The sequence below is a fragment of the Phaseolus vulgaris genome, chromosome 11 (genome assembly GCF_051622355.1).
Source record: "Phaseolus vulgaris cultivar YP4 chromosome 11, ASM5162235v1, whole genome shotgun sequence".
NCBI classification, from domain to species: domain Eukaryota; kingdom Viridiplantae; phylum Streptophyta; class Magnoliopsida; order Fabales; family Fabaceae; genus Phaseolus; species Phaseolus vulgaris.
This window is the reverse complement of record NC_143508.1, coordinates 49,302,868-49,322,996: the sequence shown is the minus strand read 5'-3', so window position 1 is coordinate 49,322,996 and position 20,129 is coordinate 49,302,868. Positions and strand designations below refer to the sequence as shown.

General features: G+C 34.7%; 2 protein-coding genes and 1 pseudogene across 2 annotated transcripts; all 3 read left to right on the top strand.

The window, feature by feature from the left end:
- Positions 1 to 2,764: 2,764 nt before the first annotated feature.
- On the top strand, positions 2,765 to 3,891 carry LOC150023332 (uncharacterized). Its single transcript, XM_090297812.1, has 3 exons — positions 2,765 to 2,896; positions 2,969 to 3,113; positions 3,266 to 3,891. Exons 1-3 carry the CDS (start codon positions 2,765 to 2,767, stop codon positions 3,889 to 3,891), a joined length of 903 nt encoding a protein of 300 aa, XP_090153938.1.
- A 6,333-nt stretch (positions 3,892 to 10,224) lies between these two features.
- Positions 10,225 to 14,777, top strand: LOC137829875 (putative disease resistance RPP13-like protein 1). Its single transcript, XM_068636854.2, has one exon. It carries the CDS (start codon positions 10,285 to 10,287, stop codon positions 13,780 to 13,782), a length of 3,498 nt encoding a protein of 1,165 aa, XP_068492955.2. The 5' UTR covers positions 10,225 to 10,284; the 3' UTR covers positions 13,783 to 14,777.
- Positions 14,778 to 15,489: 712 nt separating this feature from the next.
- Positions 15,490 to 19,220, top strand: LOC137829870 (putative disease resistance RPP13-like protein 1; annotated as a pseudogene).
- Positions 19,221 to 20,129: the final 909 nt, after the last annotated feature.

The following is a 20,129-nucleotide window of genomic DNA, read 5'->3' as shown; positions in this document are numbered from 1 at the left end:
AGCCTGAGCTAGATCAGTATTGCACCTTTAATCAACTCTGGACAGTTTTAGCTTGAGCTAGCAATTCTAGCCTGGGATAGATTAGTACTGCACCTTTAATCAACTCAGGACAATTTTAGCTTGAGCTAAATCTTCTTGTGATCCAATTAAGTTTTTACTTTCTTTCTTTCAATGCCAGCTTGAATAATTCTTTCAATGCTTCATATTCATCTGCAATTTACACAAAAATTGAGATTAAATTTCTTCATTTGTTTCTTGGTTCAAAATATATAATCAGATTCAATAATTCTCAAATTAGGGTAATTTTCTTACATTAAACAACAATTAAGGTCCAAAGTGTTCAATTTTCTCAATCATAAAAACTACACATTGACACTTATCAACCAACTACTTTGGTAATATTCCTGTGATACCTTTTAACACTACAATTACTTTTAACTATTTATTGCAACTACTCCGAGGTAGTTTCCTGTAAATCATGAAAACAAAAAGCTTAATTGAGAAAAATATGAGGATACCAAAGATAATAAATATGTGTTGCAAAAAAACAGTTATAAAGTATGCATAAAATAATATATTTTTTATTAATTTTCATAATTATATAATAAAAACATTTTTAGCTTTTATTCATGATTAACAGTGTATGGAAATTAAAAAATTGTTTAATCAAAAGAAGAATGCAAAGGGTAAAAAGAGGTAATAGAATATTAAAAAAAAAAACACAGTTAGAAAGACAATCCCTATTCATGGTTATAGATTAATTTGAATTAGTAAATAAGTTCGAACCTTCTCTCTAAAACTAATTATGTTTATAGTATATTATTTTATACCTTGCACTTTGTAGATTGAAAGTATTCAATTAAGTTATGGAATGTAAAATTAAATAATTATAAGCTTAGTTTTGAGTTTTTAATATATTATTTATTTTTTTCTTCGTATTTAATAAATTATTTTCTTCAATCAAATACTTAATAAATTAAAAAAGTTTAGTTTACATTTTTTTAAATATAATAATTTATATTTTTAATATTATATTATCTTTTAACCAATTTTTGAAATAATTTTAATATACTAAAAAATTTATTAAATATTATATATATATATTAGATTAAATACTATATTACAAATTAAAAATTGTTTAATTATAGTGTGCTTAACATATTCAGTAAATAAGTATTTGTCATCTCTCACTACAAGAAAAAATGGTTTTAACGGGGTTTATTTTTACATTATACAGGGTTAAAACCTCCATTAAGTCATTTATCCTGGGTTGTAGTTTTCCCCGCTAAACCATCTCTGGGAATGTGTTCCCCAGGGTTTTTAAAAGCTCAGGAAAAGCCTTTCAAAACTCTTGTTAAATACCATGGGTTTAAGAACCTCCGTAAAATACCATGGGTTTCAAAACCTCCGTAAAATACCATAGGTTTCAAAACCTCCGTAAAATACCACTAGTTTTAGAACCTCCGTAAAATACCATGGGTTTCAAGAAAATGATGAAATAGAAACCAAATTTTAGAGACCAAAATAATTAGTTGTAATAGTAACTAAATTAGAGACCATTTTAGAAACTAAACAAAATTTTGGTTTCTAAATCAGTTTTTATTATTGTTAAATAGTTTCTAAATTGGTATCTAGTTTCTAAATTTGGTCTCCAAAACCTTGCTTGCTAATTAGATACCAATTTAGAAACTATTTAACAATATTAGAAACTAATTTAGAAACCAAAATTTTGTTTAGTTTTTAAAATGGTCTCTAATTTAGTTACTATTGCAACTAATTATTTTGGTCTCTAAATATTGGTTTCTATTTCATCATTTTCTTGTAGTGTATATTTAATTAAATATATATATATATATATATTTAATTAAATAATATAAAAATAATTATCCTCCTCGTTTTTAATGTAACAATTTTCTCATTAGAGGAATATATTGTATAGCAAATGAAAAATACAACAATAAGAAAAAAACAGCTCCATTTGTACATCCCATTTTCCACTTGCAAGAACTCACATTTCAAAGATACGAATCCATAGAGAGGTGTTTTCTAATATTCTAAATGTCTACAATTACATAATATTTCTAATTATTCTTCTATGATCGATTGTGAATTGACCACATTATGGATTCTGAGAAGAAAACAAACAGAAATAGCTCCAAACCTTCAATTGCAATGAAGCTCTCAGCAGAAAAGTAAGTAGAAAAATTGACTGAAATTTTGATGGCATTACTTCCTGCACCCGACGAAATTTTCAAAACTCAACTATGCCCTTGTCTTCTTTAGTTTCAAAAACTGTGAAGGTTTCTTTGGAAAAGCTGTGACGGTGGTGCTTTGAGTTGGTTTTCTTCTTTGGTTGTCCTTTGAGTTGCGTAGGAGGTGGATTTACAGTGGTGGTGGACGGGGTCGTTTGCACTTTGACATTGTTGTGAAGTAAGAACCAATTTAAGCTTCTTTATCGCATTTTGTTCGAGCTTAGGTAGTGACGGATATCGATATCCAGAAGTGTTCTTTTAACGTTACGGATGTAAGCGTCCGTGAGTCAGTAACATTTTCTGCACCATATCACTGCATTACGAATATAATTATCCGTAGTTGTATTTTGAATTATGGATATCCATATCCGTAGTTGTATTTTGAATTATGGATATCCATATCTGTAGTTTATTTTTGAATTATGGATATTCATATCCGGAATAGTTGATTATTTTTCGCAAGCTAAGTAATTTTTTTTTCAGCATTGTGAATGGATACACAAGACTCATACATGGGAATTTCAGGAGAGATTGATTTGTGGGATGGATTAGACGATGTTGATATGGAGCAGTCAATAACTTACAATGCGTTAGATAATAAAGATATGACACATAAGTGTAGTGAGGCATTTCCTACAAATGAGGTAATGTAAATGTTGGGGTTTTGAATTTTATTGTTTATGAATGATTTTAAAATTTGGCATATGTTATTGTAGGTATTTCATGATCGAGATGAGCTGTTAGAGTGGGCGAGAAGTGTTGGTTATAGTTATGGGTTTGTTATTGTTATATTAAGGTCGGATACATGGACGGGCCAACCAGGAAGGATGACATTCATATTATTAGGTTGTGAGAGAGGAGGTAAATACAAGCGGTATAAAAAAGACGTAGATATAAATGGAACGGGAAATAGGAAGTGTGAGTGTCCTTTCAGATTGCGAGGCAAACCAGTCAAAGGTGGTCAAGGTGGATGGTTGAATTAATTTGTGGATCTCACAATCATGATTTGGCAGAGACAATGGTAGGTCATCTGTATGCTGGAAGGTTAATTGTAGAGGAAAAGGTTATGGTGGAGGATATGACTAAAACTTCAGTGAAGGCAAGAAATATTTTACTAACAATGAAAGAGAGAAATAAGAAGAATGTGACGACGACAAAGCAAGTTTATAATGCAATGTGTGTTCACCGAAGATCACAACGAGGTCACAGAACAAAAATGCAACAATTCATGTTGTTATTGGAGCGAGACATGTATGTGCATTGGTGTAGGTGTGAAGAGGTGTCGAATGTTGTGCAGGATATATTTTGGACACACCCAAATTCAATAAAGCTAGTGAACTCATTTAATATTGTCATATTGATGGATAGTACGTACAAAACGAACAAGTATAGGATGCCTTTACTTGAGGTTGTTGGGATTACATCAACTGGTTGGACTTTTTCCGTTGCATTTTGTTTACTAGCAGCAGAAAAGGAAAACAATTTTTTGTGGGTCCTTGATAGAGTTAAAGGATTGTTTTTGAGAATTGATTCATACCCTAAGGTGGTAGTATGTGATAGAGATATTGCCTTAATGAATGCAGTGAGAATCGTGTTTCCTGAAGCTTATAATTTGCTCTGTCGATTTCACATTGATTAAAATGTGAAAGCAAAATGTAAAATGTTGGTGCATCCAAGGGAGGCTTGGGATCAAGTAATGCAAGCTTGGGGATTTGTTGTTGATTTGTGCCTATGGATAAAAAAAATCCATAACCCAATATTGATGCTTGTGGATAAAAAAATCCGTAAGTCATACAACTGTTTATGGATGGAAAAATCCGTAAGTCATTAACATGTCTATGGATGGAAAAATTCGGAAGTCAATCAGGTGCCTATGGATATCAATATCCGGAACATATAAGTGTTAATAGTTAAAACCAGTACATGATTTTTTTAAATGCTCAGAACTTAACAATACTAAAATCCACATTCAATAATATTATAGATAAGGTTCAAATACGTCGTCATTATCCCTAATACATGCTCAATCATTCCTACGTGAATGTCTCCTAACATATACAGCCCTATCATCAGTCGCTCCTCGTGCTAACATAATGGCTGCTTGTATGCCTTCCCAAACAGGGCTGCCCTCCACGACATGACTATGATTAAGCAATGGTTGCAATGTCTGTGTAATTATACGACAAATACCCTACAAGCATGAATGTCATAGTATTAGAAAAAGATAACACAAATTAATACGTTAATAAAGTTACAAGCATACCAGAGCAGGATGTGACTCCTCAGGATGTGCTCCGTGGCCACGTGCATCTGAGGGTACCAGTAGAGGGCGCTCATCATCATCCACATGAATCACATATGGATGTGATACAGATTTAAACCAAGACATGTACTCGAATGGGCGTTCTTCCCTGTGCTCGTCATTTGGTGTCAATGCATCTAACTGTGATCAAACAACAACAATTGAAGTACCTTTTCCTGCATCGTACATCCTACATCGAGGTTGGTCTTCAGAATACAATGGTTGCATACGTCTCATCCCTATAGACGGGAAATGCTCATAAATCCATCCTTGCAACAATGTCGCATAACCAGCTAGTTGCTTAGTGTTTGCATAACTGCAATCTCCTAGTTGCTCATACATGTGAGTTAATGCAGCTCCCGCCCAAGAATATCCACCGGTCAACCTCAAATCAACAAAAAATTCAAGATAAAACACATTAACTGATGTAATGTAGCACTCTTGTCGGCAAATATAGTGCAACCGACAAGGTGAAGTAAGTAAGCTCTGGCAGCCACAGTCCACTGCTTCCTTGAGCATGCGTCTTCGTACACATCTCTTAACCAACTCAGGCGCACATGATCTCCCCGACAGTATCTTGTTTCTTCAGATGCATTTCCACGGTCTACACGGAGAGCTTGTACCAATAAATCAATGGCCGAATCTGCATCTAAGGTTTCCTGTCTGTAAAATTGACCGACAATAGGTAAATGCAACAAAATGACACATCATCAAGAGTGATGGTCATCTCCCTAACCGGTAAATGAAAGTTGTTAGTCTCTTCATGCCACCTCTCTACAAAACCACACAACAGTCCTCAGTCTAAAACCTCATAACTAGCTTGAAGCAGACCCCCTAAGCCACACATTTCTACGACAGCCTCTATGCGCTCATGAGGTGTTCCTAACTTATTTATCTTCCTCCCATGTGAAACGACCTTCAGCTCACCATGATCCTACAATAATCAACATATATCATCAATAAATACATACATACCAAATACAAGAAATTAATTTTCATTACTTACCAAACCATCCCATAACTGTCTGGATACATGATGTTCATAATTAATTAGTAACGACTTATCCACTGGCCCTCCTGGATAGCCTTCATCATCAATTTCAAGTTCTTCTCCTTCAATGTAATCTTCAAAGTGTTCATTTGAAACCGAAGTACTAGGACCACCCCGTCTTCTTCTCAGCGATGCAGTTGGTCGCACACGGTCCAAATTAGAACTTCCTCCACCTCCAGTCTTTACCATCTTACTTTTCATAAAAATAACATTCAATCCAAAATTACAATGGAACACAAATAGTATAAAAGAATAATCCAAAAATAACACATTGTTGCGTTAACTACCTAACACAAATACATACAGCTGTTTATGGATGGAAAAATTCATAAGTCATTAAAATATCCGCACAACAATTACATATACCGGATAAAAATATCCGCAAGTCAAAAATGAGTTTCGCACAATAATTACATATACCGGATAAAAATATCCGCAAGTCAAAAATGAGTTACGCACGACAATTACATATACTGGATAAAAATATCCCCAAGTCAAAAATGAGTTCCGCACAAAAATATCCACACAACAATTACATATACTGGATAAAAATATCCGCAAGTCAAACTATAATTCCGAAAAAAAATATCCGCAAGTCACTTTCCTTGTCTTCTCCGACGTTCGGTCATGGCTTCCTCTCCGTTCAAGGGCTCCTTCGCCGTTGCAGTTGATGGTCTGTCGCCGAAATCAAACAGAACGAAAGGGCTTTTTGTGCTTCTCTGTGAAAACCAAGAGGAAGATGGTGCAAATGAGTTGCAGCTGTGGGTTGGGTGCAGAAGTGAGGGTTGGGTGCATGTCTTTAATTCACATTCATCACTTAACCTAATTTAATATTCATTAAGGGCACTTTTGTCTTTTCACGTCAATGATCAGGTGCTCGTTTAAATTGATCAGGTGTAGGGAGAATGTGCCAATTTTGATTTGGAAATTTTGATGAAGTTTGAGGCAAGCAGAAAATGTCTCATGGGAATTTCAAATTTTATTTCACTACCGAAAAACAACGGGTGGCTGAAATTCACTTAAGTCGGTCTCTATTTCGGTGGTTAAAATCGGTGGCTAAATTACTATTTTCTTGTAGTGAACAAAAACTTATTAAGACAATTACGTCTAAACATTTAATACATACATTATCAGACTTAACACTAATAGACGCTTCCTTAGTAGGCAGTCTTTTGCGCTCTTCACCAGACCATTATTATTTAAAGTAAATCATCATGACTCCAAATTATAGAAGAGCTTACACATCACCTTCTTTTATCTTCAAATAAAAAGTTAATACACAAGAGACATTAATCTCCATCTTGGCAAGGAATTTGTAAATACATCTACGTGATTTTTCTCCGAGGCTATCTTCTCAATTCTAACCTGCCTAGACTGGTCAACATTTATCAGGAAATGCAATCTAACGTCTTTGTGTCTGGTCTTCTCGTGGTAAATTTGATGATCAACTAGATGTATGTCATTTTGTATCATGGTGAATAGTAAGAGAGTCCTAATAAGACCCATCTCTCTTATAATCCTCTTCAACCACAAATCCTGTTTTATCCCTTATGTGAGAGTGATATACTCTATTTGAATAGTAGATAAAACCACCATTGATTGCAAATTGGGTTTCCAACAATTTGTAGTTCCAAATCATGTGAAAATATACCCAAAATAGAGACTTTTTAATATAAATATTCCTTGCTTAGTTTGCATTCATAAATCATTCTATATCTCCTCCACTATGGATAGACCATCTATACAGCATACTAGACAATACTTCAATGATCTACTATCAAGGTCCTTCTTCCAACAATTAGATAAAAAGAAAGAAGTATTTTTTTATGCATGACCTTCTTCATGATTTGGCAAAATATGTCGGTGGAGGCATATACTTCAGGTGCGAACTTGATCAAATAGAAAAGATACAAAAAGTAACTCGTCATTTTTCATTTGAACTTGGTTACCCTAGATTTTTGATGGGTTTGGAACTTTATGTAATACCGAAAGGTTACTTACATTTGTGTCAAAACCTAAGGAATGACATGATTTCCGACAACACATGTTTGGATCATGTTTCAAAATGTCAATACATGGTTTGTTCTCCAAGTTTAAGTTCATACGTATTTTATCTGTGTCTCATTATTCTAACCTTCCAGAGTTACCTGACTTTATTGGCAATCTTGAGTATCTTCATAACTTAGACCTTTCCTATACTGTAATAAAAAGATTAAATGAAAAGATATGTTTGCTCTCCCACTTGCAAATACTGAAGTTGAACTAGAAATACTGAAGTTGAACTACTGTACATATTTGGAGGAGCTACCCTCAAATTTTCATTTACTCACCAATTTGTGTCACCTTGAACTTATAGAGACTAAAGTGAGAAAGATGCCACCGTATTTGGGAAAACGAAAGAATCTAAAAGTAGTAATGAATTTCTTTAATGTTGTCCATGACAGGGAGTTCGGTGTGCAACAGCTAGGAGAGCTCAACCTTGAGGGAAGTTTATCAATTGGAGACCTACAGAATATTTCAAATTCCCTGGATGCATTAGAAGCGGATTTGAAGAATAAAACACACCTTGTGGCGCTGACCTTAGTATGGGGGTGGAATCGAAACTCTACTGATTCAAAAAAAAAAAAAGAGGACGTAATTGAGTATCTGCAACCTTCCAAAAACTTAAAGAAGTTGTCAATCATTAGATATGGTGGGAAACGATTTGCAAATTGGTTACATGATGTGCACATTCAGAATATATCGCAATGATGTTTGTTTTGAAGAGTGATGCATTTTCTAGTATGTAATTTTTCTATTCAGTGTTGTATAAATATAAATAGTAAAGTAGGTTAAATAAATTTTAGATGCTTAATATATATTAGCCTATCACATTTATATGCTTAATAAATTATAGTAATTGATTACTCAACTTTTTTGAATCTTAAGTATCCTGTGTTGTTCAAATTCAGAGACAACAGCAGCAGACGTAACTTACCTAATTGCCTCGAAAACAGAGAAAGAGGGAACTGAAAATTCATTTCAAAGTAACTTAGAAGAACATTATATTTCCTTCAAACATATTGTAGCAATCTTTAATTCTCCAAAGTTCATTTGGTAAGTATTACATGTAATATCCAAGCATTGAAGTATTGCAGTAAACAGTAAACAGCCTGCATAATGATACTTGTTTCAGGAAGTGTGATTCAAACTAGTATTATGTATGTATATGAAACTCACTTTCCAAATGGAAAAACAAACTCATCAATCACAACAATGATTGAATCTGATGAGCAGCCAAAATATAAATACGTAACGAATAAACAAGTAAAAGAGATAAATACAAAAGATAATTATCATAATAATATAAAGACATTTTTGACAGAGTTTTCATTATATATGTTTTCAGTCTTTCCTCATAAGCTTCAAGAGAACCTATTAGTTATGCATTGATGAGATAGATATATTTTTTATCTGCTCAATTGTAATAATGATTGCATAATATCTGTGGAGAATAAAAACTAAAATTTTCTTGACAATTTTCATATCAAGAATATTTTCCCCATATATTCTCATTTGAGTAACTATTTCCTTAATTCTAAAATCGTAGTCTTTAAGAATTTAATATTTAATAACTGAAATTCCATAATGCCATTTAGTCTTTGTACTTATTCTCCTTCCTTAAACTTCTCATGAGCAACTGTTAATGCATAAATGTATGTGAGTTCATTGAAGTCATCTTCTATAATTTCTCTGAAATCTTAAAAATAAAAGAACATCTTCAATTTAGCACTCCAAAAATCATTTTTTTTTTTTGGGAGGCCAAATACAGGAATAGGTGATGTACATGTATGGATGACGGAGCTTAGGTAATATTTATCCACTGGTACACAGTTCATTGTCCGATGATCTCCCAATCCTTCGAAATCCTTTCTCTCGTTGTGCGTGTGTTCCGCCGATTGGGGGTTCTTGCGATTGCACTCCGACGCTCAAGTCAGTGCTAATGTTTTGATATGAAAAATGTGTGTGGGTCAGATAATCCGTTCACCAAGACGTGTGTAGTGATCTTCAGATCGTGTGTGATGGTTTCCTGATATCACAGGGGTGTATCTCGAAGTGTGTCTTTGACTTATTCAACTTCAGCTACAAGTGTTTCATTACACATTTGTTATATTGTGTGTCATTTGACTCAATCGTCCGGTGACCGACCGGTACAGGTGAAGAAGGACTAACAGTAGTCTTGGGTTAAGATTTTTTTTTTTTTTTTCTGAATGAATATAGTTACAATTTTTGGAGATAGTAGGGTATTATTATTAGATCACCAACGTAAGTTTAGGGGTGGTAATATGTTAATACCATAAATAAAGAGTAAAAAACATTCACTTAGACAAATCAATAAAATAATATTTTAATTATATTTAGTTTATTTTTTAACTTTAAATATTATTATTTTATTATAATATAGTGTTAAGTATATGCTGTAGAGTGTCAAAGAAATGGTTTTTCTCTAGGAAAATAGAAAAATGAGTTTTGATGTTGTTAAGTGAGAATGGATGGACTTTAGAAGGAAAAGGAAAGAGATATTTATGGTGGCGTGTTGTATCTGTTTGGAGGAATGCAATATTGATTTCTTTAGCTTGACTTTAGGAGAAATCATTTAAGTTGAATAAGAGAGCACAGTGGAAATGATATGAAAGATTATGCTTTATCTCATAAGCACTCACTCATTCAGATCACTAATTTCCATTACCATGACTACTGAATTGATTAGTGGTGCTCTTGTGTCCACCTTCGTTGAGAGGACTATTGACAATTTGGCTTCTCATTTTGGGGACATATTTCGTGGGAAAAAAGCCAACAAGACGCAGCTAAGCAACTTGAAGGTGAAGCTGCTAGCTGTTCATGTTGTGGCTGATGATGCAGAACAAAAACAGTTCACAAATCCACATGTGAGAGATTGGCTTCTCCAAGCCAAAGATGTTGTGTTTGATGCAGAGGATCTCTTGGATGAAATAGATTGTGCACTCTCCAAAACCCAACTGGAACCTCAGTTTCAAAGTGCTGCTATAAAGGTGTGGAATTCCCTCAAATCTTTTGTCAGTTTCTATGAAAATCAAATTGAAACAAGGATTGAACAAGTCATTGAGGACTTAGAAGATCTTGCAACCCGCAGCCATGTTCTAGGTTTGAAAAAGGCTGATGATGTCGGAGTGAGATCAGGATGGGATAGTAAACTATCATCAACATATTTGCCAAAAGAAAGTGATATCTATGGCAGAGAAGATGACAAACAATTTGTCTTTAACTGGCTTACGTCTCACACTCACAACAACTTATCTATACTTTCTATTGTGGGAATGGGAGGGGTGGGTAAGACTACTCTTGCCCAACATGTATTCAATGACCCAAGGTTGGATGAGGCTAAATTTGATGTCAAAGCTTGGGTTTGTGTTTCAGATGAATTTGATGTTTTCAAGGTATCAAGAGCAATTCTTGAGGATGTTAGTACATCTACCGATGACAGTAGAGGTATAGAGATGGTTCAAAGAAGATTAAAAGAAAAATTGACGGGGAAAAAATTTCTTCTTATTTTGGATGATGTTTGGAATGAAAACCAATCTAAATGGGAAGAACTGCAGAAGCCCCTTGTTTTCGGAGCCCAAGGGAGTAGGATTCTTGTGACTACACGTAGTAAGGAAGTTGCTTCTATCATGCGGTCAGAAGAACACTCGCTAAAACAATTACAAGAAGATGATTGTTGGAAGTTGTTTTCTAAACATGCATTTCGGGATGATGATACTCAACCACATCCAGAGTGCAGAGAGATTGGCATGAAGATTGTTAAAAAATGTAATAGACTACCTCTTGCCTTGAAAACAATGGGAAGTCTCTTATACAACAAATCACTTGTTTCAGAATGGGAAATTGTGTTTCAAAGCGAAGTATGGGAATTTTCGAAAGAGCGTTCTGATATTATTCCTTCTTTAGCACTGAGCTATATCCACCTTCCTTCCCGTCTCAAGGCATGTTTTGCTTTTTGTGCTCTATTCCCCAAGAATTATAAGTTTAAAAAGGAGTGTTTAATTCAGTTGTGGATAACTGAAAAATTCCTACACTGTCCTCAACATAGTAGGACTCCTGAAGATGTTTGCCAACAATACTTCAATGATTTACTATCAAGGTCTTTGTCAAGTGAAAAGAAAGAACTTTTTGTCATGCATGACCTTCTACATGATTTGGCAAAATATGTCGATGGAAGCATATACTTCAGGTGCGAAGTTGGTCAACGAGAAAAGATGCAAAAGATAACTCGTCATTTTTCAGTTGAACTTGGTCGCAATCAACATTTTGATGAGTTTGGAACTTTGTGTAATACAAAAAGGTTACGTACATTTATGCCAAAATCTAGGAGCCTAAATTATTTCTGGAGGTGGGGTATCAAAATGTCGATACATGAATTGTTCTCCAAGTTTAAGTTCTTACGTAACTTGTCTTTGTCTCATTGTTCTGACCTTCAAGAGTTACCTGACCTTGTTGGCAATCTTGAGTATCTTCGTTCCTTAGACCTTTCTCATACTGCAATAAAAATACTAACTGAAAAGATATGTTCACTCTCCCAGTTGCAAATACTGAATTTGAACTATTGTAGACATTTGGAGGAGTTGCCCTCAAATTTGTATTTACTCACCAATTTGTGTCGCCTGGAACTTATACATACTAAAGTGAGAAAGGTGCCCCCACATATGGGAAAACTGAAGAATCTTAAAGTAGTATTGAATTCCTTTAATGTTGGCCATAGCAGGGAGTTGGGTATTCAACAGCTACGAGAGCTCAACCTTGATGGAAGTCTATCAATTGGGGAGCTGCAGAATATTAAGAATTCCATGCTTGCATTAGAAGTAGATTTGAAGAATAAAACACACCTTGTGGCGTTGACCTTGGGATGGGGATGGAATCGGAACTCTATAGATTCAAAAAAAGAAGAGGACGTAATTAAGAATCTGCAACCTTCCAAAAACATAAAGAAGTTGTCAATCATTAGATATGGTGGAAAACGATTTCCAAATTGGTTACATGAAAGTTTATTGTCGAATATGGTGTCCTTAATGTTGGATGGATGTGAATCTTGTCAATGTTTACCTCCCCTTGGACTTCTGCCATTTCTCAAGGTCTTGAAGATTATAAAACTTGATGGGATAGTGAGTATAGATGCTGATTTTCATGGGAACAATTCATCTTCGTTTAAGTCCCTTGAAACATTGGAGTTCTCCCATATGAGTCAATGGGAAAAGTGGGACTGCCAAGCTGTGACAGGTTCTTTTCTAGTTCTTCAAAATCTTTCCATAAAAAATTGTCCCAAGCTGAAAGGAGAGCTGTTAGAGCAAGTTGTTCCTCTGGAAACACTACACATTACAAAATGCCAACAACTTGAGGCTTCTGCTCCCAAGGCTTTAGATTTAGAGCTATCTGAGTGTGGAAAGCTGCAGTTGGATTGGGGTACAATGAAAAAACTCACAATGGGTGGTCCCAACATGGAAGCATCTTTGCTGGAAATTGTTGGGTCTAAGACTCTTGAACACTTGAAGATTTATTCACCCCTAAGGTTAATCCATGATGATTGTGTCTCTCTGTGGACCTTTCCACTGGATTTCTTCCCAACACTCAGGATGCTTCATCTTCATGGGTTTGTTAATCTACAAATGATTTCACAGTGTCTCATCCATAATCATTTGGAGTGTTTGGAAATCAGTAGTTGTCCTAAATTTGAATCATTGCCTGGAAACATGCATATGCTGCTTCCATCTCTCAAGTATCTATGCATACAAGACTGTCCAAGACTTGAGGCAATCCCTGATGGAGGTTTCCCATCAAATCTCCAGAAGTTGTGTATTGAAAAGGTGGATTCTGAATGTTTTCCACATGAAGGTTTGCTTCCACTCTCTCTTGCTTCTTTGACCATCCGTAGTTGTCCAAATCTAGAGAAACTGGACTACAAGGGTCTCCATCAACTCTCATCCCTTCAATCACTGACACTTTTTGATTGCCCCAACCTTCAACGCTTACCAGAGGAGGGTCTTCCCAAATCAATTTCAAGTCTTCAAATAAATGGTTGTCCTTTGGTGAAACAGAGTTTCCAGAAAGAAGGAGGCGAAGACTGGGAAAAGATTGCACACATTGAAGCCCTGTGTATATGGTAGTGATGTTGTTTGTTTTGAATAGTGATGCATTTGATGGGTTACTAATTTTCTTTTGTTTATAATGTGTATCAACTATTTTCCTATTTCAGTGGTAGTCCTGTCATACCTTTTAACTATCCAAATTTTCATCATGCTTACATAACTAATATAAAATAAATGAAAGGCCAAAATTTCAAGTTTTAAAACATCATGCTGTATAAAACTCTTGAGCATAAATACATTCTCCCTTTTTATTCTAAATGAAGGAAGTACCGATGAAGTAATCACATGAAGAAGTTCTTTCCAGTCATTTTCATTTCCATTTTCATTATTTGATCCATCAACTCCAATCTCTGTGAGTTGTGACTCATTATTAGATACTTCAACAAAGGAATCTAATCCATTTTCAGCATTAGAGCATCTAACTCCAACTCCAATTGCTCTGGATTGTGACTCATTGAAGATTTGAGTAATAGATTCCAATTCAAACAACTTCAACCCTGATTCTGAGGCATACACTGGGAAGACCCCACACTCTTTAATTATATTTGAAGGCCAACTGATATAGAAACTATTGTACTTGGTTGAATGAAGGTCTTCTTTTGTGCTAATCAAATAGTTGTTTGTTTTTAGTCAGTGAATATGTACATTCCCATTTTGAAAGGTAATTTGCTACATTCTAATCTTCACATGTTGAACACTAAACAGAATATCATTATTCTATGAAAATAGACTTCAAGGATTATCTTTTCTCTATTAGTTGGATAGTGATTTAAAATCATAGAGGTCGTTCAGTCACCATATAGTCAGCAAAAAAGTGGTAATCAGATCAAAATTCTCTTGTGTATGTAGCCTCGCATGCAAGCTGATTGTTGCAGTAGTTGATATTTTCTAATAATTGATTACTCAACTCTTTGTTTGCAATCAATTTACAAGCAGAAGCACAAAGTGGAAGTTCATAATAGTAAGGACTCAAATGAATGAATAGCATTCTGTACAAATAATAAAAATCAGTCTTTCTTTTTGTTTATTTCCCCTTGCCTCATATATCATTAGCCATTGGCTTCAACAGCGATGGTTATGAAAACCAGAAATGGAAATATAATATTATTCTCCAAAGTGGCAGTTGGCTATTATTCTCCAAAGTTCATTGGTAAGTATTTGATGGTTGTTTGGGTTTGTTTATTGATTAGTTAGCCACCAAATATGACTATATTCATTAAACTGGCTTTAATATATATCTGAAAGCCGGCAAAGCAAAGACGTAAATAGAAGAAATGTGAAAAACCATTGAGCAATCAATTTTAACTTTGACAAAGTCATCAATATTCCTAAAGATGTTGTTGTGTTTGGCCATGTGATATCTCATCTTATCATCACTGATATCTCTGCACTCACTCATTCAGATTACACATTTCCTTTCATACACTCCATTTTCTATCATGCCAGCTGCATTCATTACTGCTGCTCTTGTGTTAAATGGTTTATTCACAATTTGGCTTCTCGTTTCAGAAACATATTTCGTGGAAAAGAAGGCAACTAATGTATCAACTAATAAAATAGTAGATTTTAACATGGTTTTCAAATATCTCTTAATTAGTTAAAAGTATAATAATAGCTACTCAGTTTGTGATGTGAGAAAGACTAAAAAATTATTGGTTGACTAACTAACGAAGAAGAAAAATGTTGATAAAATATCTTATTATTGCGTCTACATTAACCCTGCATTGCACTCAGTCATTGGCAAAAGCTAGTGAACCTATTCATCTTTATCCTACCATGGCATTAGAACTTGTTAGTGGTGCTCTTCTTTCTGCTTTCCTCCAGGTTGCATTCGAAGCTTGCTTCTTCTCAAATTCTCGATTTCTTTCATGCAAGAGAGCTTGATCAAAAGCTGCTCAACAAGTTGGAAACCAAGCTGCAGTCCATCCATTCTCTGGCTGATGATGCAGAGCGAAAGCAGTTCATGGATACACATGTCAGAAACTGGCTGCTTAAGGTCAAAGATGTTGTCCTTGATGCAGAGGATCTCTTAGATGATATACAAAAACTCTACACAAGCCAAGTTGATACTGAATCTGAATCTCAAAGCTGTTCAGGCTGTACTTGCAAGGTACTCAATTTCTTCAAATCCTCTCCTATTAGTTCCCTTAACAAGGAAATTGAGTGTAGGATGGAACAAATCCTTGACGGCTTAGAATTTCTTTCAAGCCAAAAGGGTGATCTAGGATTAAAAACAGCTAGCGGTGTTGGATCTGGGTTGAGTAATGAACTGCCACAGAAATCACAAACAACATCGCTGGTTGATGGAACTGATATCTATGGTAGAGATGATGATAAATTACTGATCTTTGAATGGCTGACTTCTGACATCAACAATCGTAACCAGCCATCAATACTTTCTATTGTAGGAATGGGTGGAGTGGGTAAGAACACTCTTGCTCAACATGTATTCAGTGACCCAAAGGTGGATGAGGCTAAATTTGTTGTAAAAGCCTGGGTTTGTGTTTCAGATGAATTTGATGTTTTCAAGATATCAAGAGCAATTTTTGAGGCACTTACTAAATCAACTGATGATAGTAGAGATATGGAGATGGTTCACAGAAGATTGAAGGAAGAATTGAAGGGAAAGAAATTTCTTCTTGTTTTGGATGATGTTTGGAATGAAAACCAACCTAAATGGGAGGAAGTGCGGAAGCCTCTTGTTTTTGGGGCCCAAGGGAGTAGAATTCTTGTTACCACACGTAGTAAGGAAGTTGCTTCTATCATGCGATCAAAATATCACTTCCTAAAGCAATTACAGGAAGATGATTGTTGGAAGTTGTTTGCTACACATGCATTTCGAGATGATGATACTCAACCAGATCCAGAGTGCAGGAACATTGGCATGGAGATTGTTAAAAAATGTAAAGGACTACCTCTCACGTTGAAAACAATGGGAAGTACGTTATACAACAAATCATCTGTTTCAGAATGGGAAACTGTGTTCCAAAGCGAAATATGGGAATTTTCGAAAGAGCGTTATAATATTATACCTGCTTTAGCATTGAGCTATATCCACCTTCCTTCCCATTTGAAGGTATGCTTTGTTTATTGTGCCCTATTCCCCAAGGATTATGAGTTTAAAAAGGAGAATTTGATTCAGTTGTGGATGATAGAAAATTTCGCCCATTGTCGTCAACATAGTAGGACTCCAGAAGAAGTTTGCCAACAATACTTCAATGATCTACTATCAAGATCTTTCTTCCAACAATCAAATGAAAAGAAAGAAGTATTTTTCATGCATGACCTTCTACATGATTTGGCAAAATATGTTGGTGGAGGCATATACTTCAGGTGCGAACTTGATCAAACAGAAAAGATACAAAAAGTAACTCGTCATTTTTCATTTGAAATTGGTCACAATGAATATTTTGATGGGTTTGGAACTTTATGTAATACAAAAAGCTTACGTACATTTATGCCAAAAGCTAGGAGCACAATGATTTCTTTCTGGAGATGGGAAATGAAAATTTCAATACATGAATTGTTATCCAAGTTTAAGTTCTTACGTATCTTATCTCTGTCTCATTGTTCTGACCTTCAAGAGTTACCTATCTCTGTTGGCAATCTTGAGCATCTTCGTTCCTTAGACCTCTCCTGTACTGCAATAAATAGAGTAACTGAAAAAATATGTTTACTCTCCCACTTGCAAATACTGAAGTTGAACTACTGTAGAGATTTGTGGGAGTTGCCCTCAAATTTGCATTTACTCACCAATTTGTGTTGCCTTGAATTTAAAAAGACAAATGTGAGTAAGATGCCACCGCATTTGGGAAATCTGCAGAATCTTAAAGTAGTAATGAATTCTTTTGATGTTGGCCATAACAAGGAGTTGGGTATTCAACACCTAGGAGAGCTTAACCTTGTGGGAAGTCTATCAATTGAGAAGCTACAAAATGTTGAGAATTCGCTAGATGCATTAGAAGCAGATTTGAAGAATAAAACACACCTTGTGACGCTGAAGTTGCGATGGGAGGGGAATCGGAACTCTATTGATTCAAAGAAAGAAGAGGACGTAATTGAGAATCTGCAACCTTCCAATAACTTAAAGAAGTTGTCAATATTTGGCTATGGTGGGAAACAATTTCCAAAATGGTTACTAGAAAATTCATTGTGGAATATGACATCCTTAGTATTGGATGAATGTGAATCTTGCCAATGTTTACCTCCCCTTGGACTTTTGCCGTTTCTCAAGGTATTGAAGATTAGAAAACTTAATGGGATAGTGAATATTGATGCTGATTTTCATGGGAACAACTCTTCTTCATTTAGATCCCTTAAAGCATTAGAGTTCTTATCTCTGAGTCGATGGGAAAAGTGGGACTGTCAAGCTGTGACAGATGCTTTTCCACGTCTACAACATCTTTCCATAATAAATTGTCCGAAGCTGAAAGGACAGCTTCCAGAACAACTTATTCCTTTGGAAACACTACAAATTCAAGGCTGCCAACAACTTGAGGCTTCTGCTCCTAGGGCTCTAGATTTACTACTACGTGAATGTGGAAAGCTGCAGTTAGAGTGGGGTACAACGAAAAGCCTCACACTGATAAGATCATTGCTGGAAACTGTTGGGTCGTCTGACACTCTTGAAAACTTGGAGATTGATTCACCCCTGGAGTCAACCAACCATGATTGTGTCTCTCTACGAAGCTTTCCACTGGATTTGTTCCCAACACTCAGGATGCTTGGTCTCCATGGGTTTGGTAATCTAGAGATGATTTCACAGAGTCTAGTCCATAATCATCTAGAAGAGCTAACACTCAGTTATTGTCTTAAACTTGAATCATTGCCTGGAAGCAGCATATGCTGCTTCCATCTCTGAGGAGCTTATGCATACAAGGTTGTTCAATACTTGAGTCATTCCCTGACAAAGGTTTCCCATCAAGTCTCAAGGTTCTGAAATCATTAATTGCTCTAGACTTGTTGGCTCACTGAAAGGAGCTCTCACAGATAGTTCTTCTTTGGAAACCTTGTGGATTACAGAACCAGATGCAAAATGTTTTCCAGATGAAGGTTTGCTTCCACTCTCTCTTACTTCTCTAATCATCTCTAACTGTCCAAATCTAGAAAAACTGGACTACAAGGGTCTCCATCAACTCTCATCCCTTCAGAATTTGTATCTTATAAATTGCCTCAACCTCCAATGCTTACCCGAGGAGGGTCTTCCAAAATCAATTTCAAAACTTAGAATTCGTGATTGTCCTTTGCTGGAACTGCGTTGCCAGAAAGAAGGAGATGAAGACTGGGAAAAGATTGCACACATTCAAGAACGATATATATCATGATGATGTTGTTTCTGTTGAATAGTGATGTATTTGTTGGGTTCCTTGTTTTGTTTTTGTTTAGAATGTGAATCAACTACTTTCCTCTTTCGGTGGTGCTAGTCCTGCAAATACCTTTTGACAATTCATTCATTTTCCTTTTAACACTATAATCACTAGTGCAACTACTTTTTATTGCAACTACTCCTAGGTAGTTTCCTGTATCATGAAACTAAACTTAATTGAGAAAAAATGAGGATACCAAAGATAATAAAAATGTGTTGAAAAAAAAAACAGTTATAAAATATGCATAAAATAATTTTTTTATTAATTGTCATAATTATATAATAAAAACATTTTTAAATTTTATTCATGATTAATGTATGGAAATTAAAAAATTGTTTAAGCAAAAGCAAAAGGTAGAAAGAGGTAAAAGAATATTAAGAAAAAACACAGTTAGAAATCCCTATTAATGGTTATAGATTAACTTTAATTAGTAAATAAGTTCGAAGTAATTATGTTTAGAATATATTATGGTATACCAAATATATTTACACTTTGTAGATTTAAAGTATTCAATTAAGTTATGGAATATAAAATACAATAATTAAAAGCCTAGTTTTTGAGTTTTCAATATATTATTTATTTTTTCTTTTGTATTTAATAAATTATTTTCTTCAATCAAATACTTAATATATTACAAAGGTTTAGTTTACATTTTCTAATTAAAGTGTGATACAAACTAGTATGTATATATATGAAACTCACTTTCCAAATGGAAAAACAAACTCATTTATCACAACAATGATTGAATCTGATGCCAAAATATAAATAAGTAACCAATAAACAAGGAGATATTATTGAGTGTCATCTTAAATTAATAGATATTACAAGTAAACATGCTCTCTGTCATCTTAAATGTGTAAATTATACCAAAATATATATGATTACTATAGATATTATTTTTAAATCATGAAAACAAATCCCCTGCAGAGCTAAAATAATCACATTAAAAGTTAATATATCAACTAATAAAATATTGGATTTTAACACTTTTTTTAATAT

Coding starts and splice junctions, on each gene's coding strand:
- LOC150023332 (XM_090297812.1), top strand. CDS start 2,765: ATGGGAATTTCAGGAGAGATTGATTTGTGGGATGGATTAGACGATGTT. Junction 2,897..2,968: donor AGGCATTTCCTACAAATGAG/GTAATGTAAATG, acceptor ATGTTATTGTAG/GTATTTCATGATCGAGATGA. Junction 3,114..3,265: donor ATTAGGTTGTGAGAGAGGAG/GTAAATACAAGC, acceptor ATGATTTGGCAG/AGACAATGGTAGGTCATCTG.
- LOC137829875 (XM_068636854.2), top strand. CDS start 10,285: ATGCTTTATCTCATAAGCACTCACTCATTCAGATCACTAATTTCCATT.